The sequence below is a fragment of the Lepidochelys kempii genome, chromosome 3 (assembly GCF_965140265.1).
Source record: "Lepidochelys kempii isolate rLepKem1 chromosome 3, rLepKem1.hap2, whole genome shotgun sequence".
NCBI classification, from domain to species: Eukaryota; Metazoa; Chordata; order Testudines; family Cheloniidae; genus Lepidochelys; species Lepidochelys kempii.
This window is the reverse complement of record NC_133258.1, coordinates 10,580,896-10,587,191: the sequence shown is the minus strand read 5'-3', so window position 1 is coordinate 10,587,191 and position 6,296 is coordinate 10,580,896. Positions and strand designations below refer to the sequence as shown.

Below are 6,296 nucleotides of genomic sequence, written 5' to 3'. Positions count from 1 at the left end.
ACAACCTCATGGCTGGTATAAATAAAAAAGAGAGATCACTGATAGTAAGTTAATAAATCCTTTATTTTTTGCAAATAAAATAATAGTGAGTGTGTATGTTATACTGCACATCTCCAAAGTGCTACACAAGCTGATTAATATTCAAAACCTCCCTGTGAGGTAGGCTGGAAGATGCATGCAAGCAGGAGTAGCCCCAAGGCTTTGATTGATGTCTAGACAGTGGGTATAAACAGGATATTTTTTAGGCAACTTATTTTAATGATCATTTGCAGGAGAGCTTAGAGCAAGGATGAGTTGATCAAAAACATTTCCTCCTGGCAGTAAGACTGTTACTGCTTTTATTGGCCCCCAAAATGATCTTCTTATGCTCTTGGAATCCTATGAGGATAAAAAGCGATGAGTTATTTCATGGAAGTGTAATCTCGAAGGTTCGGATCCACCCTTCTTCTTAACACCCATCTGTCACCTTTTTTTTTTTTAATACTTTGGTCAGATTTCTGCATTTCACCCTGCCACCATTATGGGCCAGATCCTGAGCTGGAATAAATCATGATAGCACCATAGCTGCCATCTTGGTCTTTGATATGTTGTGCTATCACCATTCTATTAATGGAATTATGCTGATTTATCCCTGTTTATTCATATGAGAGGATGGGGGTTATAGACTATGTCAAGGTCCAAGGTAGTGCCTTGTCTTAAATGGTGTCGATGTAGTTTCCCACAGCACTACATGGGATGCCTTTAATCCCGTTCTCGGGGACGATCTGACCATATTTTTTTTGCCTGCCAGATGCCTTACAGTAAATTAACATCATGATATATGGTTGCTGGAAAAACCCATAAAGCACCAGCTGCTCAGCTGATATAAATCAGTCACTCCATTGACTGGAATGGCACTACACCTTTTACTCCTGAGGATCTGCCTCAGTATCTCTTGCTCTGATGAAACATGTAAATATATGTCTGCTACAGTGGGAAGATGTAGGGCCCTATCCTGCTTCCACTGAAGCCAGTGGGAGTTTTGCCATTGAATTCAGCAGGCCCTATCTGAACTTCTAATGGACAATCATAGCCCTGAGTGTCAAATAATTAAACAAAACTACTAGGAAGCAAATTGCAAGGTGGATAAACTTTTATCTTATCAAATTAAAGCTGATCCCTAAAGGTGTACAGGAAACAACTTAAAACCACAGGGGAAAGGAATGTTTTGCTCACCAGGGAAATTCCCAGTACTGTAAGAAATTCATCTTCAAAGAGAAGCGTGAAATAAATATCCTGCTGCCTCCACCCATTTCCAAATTCACTCAGACATTCATTCAGCCACCATGTTCACACACACACACACACTTCCCTAGCCACACAAATACACACATCTCCAGGCTCCCACCTGCCAAAAAACCCAAACACATATTCCTTAATAGACCAGGTCAAAGCAAACAAACAAAAAACAGGGGGTGGGGTGGGGAGGAATGCAAATGTTTTGTGGACATTGTTCCCTTTTTTCTTTTTCTTTTTTTTTTTTTGGAAAACGTTTTGAACGGCATGTGAAAAAAAAACAGAGAAATGTACACAACCATTGTCGAAAATGTCAACCTCTTTTCTTACCAGAATTCAAATTATGAATGAAAAATTTCATCCAGTGATCAAACCCAATTACACACTCACTCCTTAAATACAAACCCACCCTACACACACAGTCATCCTCCCTCTACGCACAGCCTCCCTGCACACCAGATTCACCTCCTAATTATGGAAATAGGAGCCTGTGTTATTATGATGGCAGAGTGACAACTATTTCTATGACAGGTTTCAGAGTAACAGCCGTGTTAGTCTGTATTCACAAAAAGAAAAGGAGTACTTGTGGCACCTTAGAGACTAACCAATTTATTTGAGCATAAGCTTTCGTGAGCTACAGCTCACTTCATCTGATGCATACTGTGGAAAGTGTAGAAGATCTTTTATACACACAAAGCATGAAAAAATACCTCCCCCCACCCCACTCTTCTGCTGGCAATAGCTTATCTAAAGTGATCACTCTCCTTACAATGTGAATGATAATCAAGTTGGGCCATTTCCAGCCCAAATCCAGGTTTTCTCCCCCCCCCCCCCCCCCCGCACACACACAAACCCACTCTCCTGCTGGTAATAGCTTATCTAAAGTGACCACTCAATGTATACCTTCAGATCAGCGGCACTGCTATGGGTACCCGCATGGCCCCACAGTATGCCAACATTTTTATGGCTGACTTAGAACAACGCTTCCTCAGCTCTCGTCCCCTAATGCCCCTACTCTACTTGCGCTATATTGATGACATCTTCATCATCTGGACCCATGGAAAAGAAGCCCTTGAGGAATTCCACCATGATTTCAACAATTTCCATCCCATCATCAACCTCAGCCTGGTCCAGTCCACACAAGAGATCCACTTCCTGGACACTACAGTGCTAATAAACGATGGTCACATAAACACCACCCTATACCGGAAACCTACTGACCGCTATTCCTACCTACATGCCTCCAGCTTTCACCCTGACCACACCACACGATCCATTGTCTACAGCCAAGCTCTGCGATACAACCGCATTTGCTCCAACCCCTCAGACAGAGACAAACACCTACAAGATCTCTATCAAGCATTCTTACAACTACAATACCCACCTGCGGAAGTGAAGAAACAGATTGATAGAGCCAGAAGAGTTCCCAGAAGTCACCTACTACAGGACAGGCCTAACAAAGAAAATAACAGAATGCCACTAGCCGTCACCTTCAGCCCCCAACTAAAACCCCTCCAACACATTATTAAGGATCTACAACCTATCCTGAAGGATGACCCAACACTCTCACAAATCCTGGGAGACAGGCCAGTCCTTGCCTACAGACAGCCCCCCAACCTGAAGCAAATACTCACCAGCAACCACATACCACACAACAGAACCACTAACCCAGGAACCTATCCTTGCAACAAAGCCCGTTGCCAACTGTGCCCACATATCTATTCAGGGAACACCATCACAGGGCCTAATAACATCAGCCACACTATCAGAGGCTCGTTCACCTGCACATTCACCAATGTGATATATGCCATCATGTGCCAGCAATGCCCCTCTGCCATGTACATTGGTCAAACTGGACAGTCTCTACATAAAAGAATAAATGGACACAAATCAGATGTCAAGAATTATAACATTCATAAACCAGTCGGAGAACACTTCAATCTCTCTGGTCACGCGATTACAGACATGAAAGTTGCTATATTACAACAAAAAAACTTCAAATCCAGACTCCAGCGAGAAACTGTTGAATTGGAATTCATTTGCAAATTGGATACAATTAACTTAGTCTTGAATAGAGACTGGGAGTGGCTAAGTCATTATGCAAGGTAACCTATTTCCCCTTGTTTTTTTTCTAACCCCCCCCCCCCAGACGTTCTTGTTAAACCCTGGATTTGTGGTGGAAATGGCCCATCTTGATTATCATACACATTGTAAGGAGAGTGGTCACTTTAGATAAGCTATTACCAGCAGGAGAGTGGGTTTGTGGGGGGGGGGGGGGAGGTGGTGAGAAAACCTGGATTTGGGCTGGAACTGGCCCAACTTGATTATCATTCACATTGTAAGGAGAGTGATCACTTTAGATAAGCTATTGCCAACAGGAGAGTGGGGTGGAGGGAGGTATTTTTTCATGTTTTGTGTGTATAAAGATCTTCTACACTTTCCACAGTATGCATCAGATGAAGTGAGCTGTAACTCACGAAAGCTTATGCTCAAATAAATTGGTTAGTCTCTAAGGTGCCACAAGTAATCCTTTTCTTTTAACTATTTCTATATGGCTGCTTTGCCCTCTAGTGGCTTTCCACAGCTCAGTCAGCCTTTTACCTTGTACAGCATTTCAGTTGTCCACCGTGGCAAGTTCCTGAGATAGAAAAGACTGGGGGACAGTTTATTAAATGGCAGAAACCTCCTTGGGCTCTACAGGCCAGAGTGTCAGCAGGAGGAGGACCCATATCAGCAACACCTGAGTGAAGAAGAGTCTGTTAGCTTCTCAGTTTTCACTCATAAACATAGGGAAAATGTAGGGAGCTATTTCAGCAGTAGAGCCCATTCACGGAGGGATTAGCACAGGTACTCCTGGACAAATCCAGTGTTTCCACTGAATTTATTTTGTCCACTACAAAACTGCCCTGCGGCGTTCTGTTTTTTAAGGAACCATGGGAGTGGTGTGCATAGTCTGCCTGATGCCCCAGGATTGGACCAGACAGAAACCTGCAGGCTAATGAGCTGTTGACTGTAGTTGCAAATATAGACGGGTCCTTTGTTCCAGCGTGACCCACTCTATGTAGTGTTCTGTCCACCTTTTGTGGTGGCCGAGTCTTAGATAGAGGTTGCTACACCCTTGGCTAACAAATGATGCTCTTTTTGCTCTGGCAGCAGAATCTCAGCTGTTAAAATCCAGAGACACCACGTTCAGTCCATACTGCCAACATTACCTATGCACAAGGAAAGGGGATCGGGGGAAACTGACTGGCTGCCATGAAGGCTGCTGTGATTTCATATTCTCTCCCCCAAGTACCAGCTTCCAAACATGGCATTACTGGCATCAGCCTGAATACTGATTGTCCCGTACTATAACAATTGCTGTACAGTATATCCTGAATGGCAAAATATACCACTAGCTATAAATACTACAGAATAAGAAGTTTAAGGATGGTGCTCATGCCCTTTCACGGATTTCCTTTGCTATATACCATGAAAGCCTTGTGTAGACTAAGATTTAAAGATGTGATATTAGATCAAGTTACCTCAATCTAATTAATGTTACAGCTGGTCAGGGAACAGTTTTCCCATCCTGTGAGAATTTTCAAGATTTTGAAATAAACTTCCTGTTCCAAATCAGGATGAAAAGTCAAAATCTTAAAACTTTCCCTGAATTGAAAAGCTAAAACAAAAAGTCAGATCAGGTCAATTGAAACATCTTATTTTGATAATTTTGGAACATTTTATTGCAATTTTGACCTTTTCCTATTTTTTTAAACTATAAATTAGCATAAATTTTGAAACCAAAATTCATTTAGACGGCCAAAATGAACTTTTTGCGTTATAAACTGTCAAAATTCCCATTTTGACCATTTCAAACCGCTTCCCGCCCCGCCCCCCGTTTTTTGTCTAAGTGGGAAATTTGTCAAATGTTGTTCAAAATGTTTCCCTGCAAATAGATTTGATTTTGATGAATTAGCATTTTCTAAAAGAAAAAAGTTATGTTGAAAATTTCTTGACTGACTTTAACTGATACCTTCTTACTTTAAAAATTTCAAGTGATGGAAAATCCACCACATCCACTGGCAATCTGTCCCAGTAGTTAGTTACCCTCATTTTAAAATGTGCGCCTTATTTCCAGTCTGAAATGGTCAAGATTCAACTTCCGGCCTTTGGATCTTGTGTTTGTCTTTGCTTGCTAGACTACAGGGTATATCTGCTCCTCATGTAGTTACTCTAGGGATTCATGGAGTACCTCAAAAAAGACAACCACTGTCTGTTTTAGGCTGACAAATGTAATTAAAATATCTATTGTAAATTATAGTCTGAGTTTATCTCTGCTGAGTTGGGCTTCTTTCCAAAGAACCTTTCAGTAAACTGGGTGCAGATGTCTTTTAATGAAATCAAAAGCTATTAAATATACTGTCCTCAATATTGCACTAACCCTGAACTCGATGTGAGGATCAGGATTTAGTCTATCATTAGCTCCTTACTTTATCTTTCCCATTCACATTGACATCCCTTTTCATCCTCCTTATCATGTATTGTACATCTCACCTGGAGTAGCCTGGAAAAGGAAGACCAGAACAGCAAAGAGCAGGTAAAGGATCTTCATGTCTGAAGATTGGCTGGGATCTTAGTTTCACTGGAGAGAAGAGACTCAAAGACCAATTGAGACTAAAGTTCATTAGAAGAAGATAATGGAGTCCCCGTCTTTATAAGGCTCTGGGGATTAGGAAATGTTGATGCATGGGTGCTTTGTCAATAAATAACCATGCCTAACCTTTTGCAGAGCAGGTTGATTACCTCTGTTATTGCAGATTTCACTGAAGTATGTGACCAAAATGTTGCAATCTGCAGTGTGAATTTCCATTAGCAATGTCTATATGTTATATAACTTGAACAATGTCCAAGTCACACTGAGTTCTTTGTGTTCTCATGGCTTCTGTGGGTCTAATCCCATTAAACACGCAAGCTGGGCAAAATTTTTGTGCAAAATCATTTTTCCTCAAAAAATGCAGATACAGGTCAATTGATCAATT

At 41.4% G+C, this 6,296-nt stretch overlaps 1 protein-coding gene across 1 annotated transcript; it reads right to left on the bottom strand.

The window, feature by feature from the left end:
* Nucleotides 1-3,872: 3,872 nt before the first annotated feature.
* LOC140908489 (gallinacin-10-like) lies at nucleotides 3,873-5,954 on the bottom strand. Its single transcript, XM_073335688.1, has 2 exons — nucleotides 5,812-5,954; nucleotides 3,873-4,015 (listed from the first exon to the last, which is right to left on the bottom strand). Exons 1-2 carry the CDS (start codon nucleotides 5,867-5,869, stop codon nucleotides 3,873-3,875), a joined length of 201 nt encoding a protein of 66 aa, XP_073191789.1. The 5' UTR covers nucleotides 5,870-5,954.
* Nucleotides 5,955-6,296: the final 342 nt, after the last annotated feature.

Excerpts from the sequence above, each read along its gene's own strand:
- LOC140908489 (XM_073335688.1), bottom strand. The coding sequence starts at position 5,869 with ATGAAGATCCTTTACCTGCTCTTTGCTGTTCTGGTCTTCCTTTTCCAG. Across the intron at positions 4,016-5,811 it reads CCTTTTCCAGGCTACTCCAG|GTGTTGCTGATATGGGTCCT; the intron begins GTGAGATGTACA and ends TTCTTCACTCAG.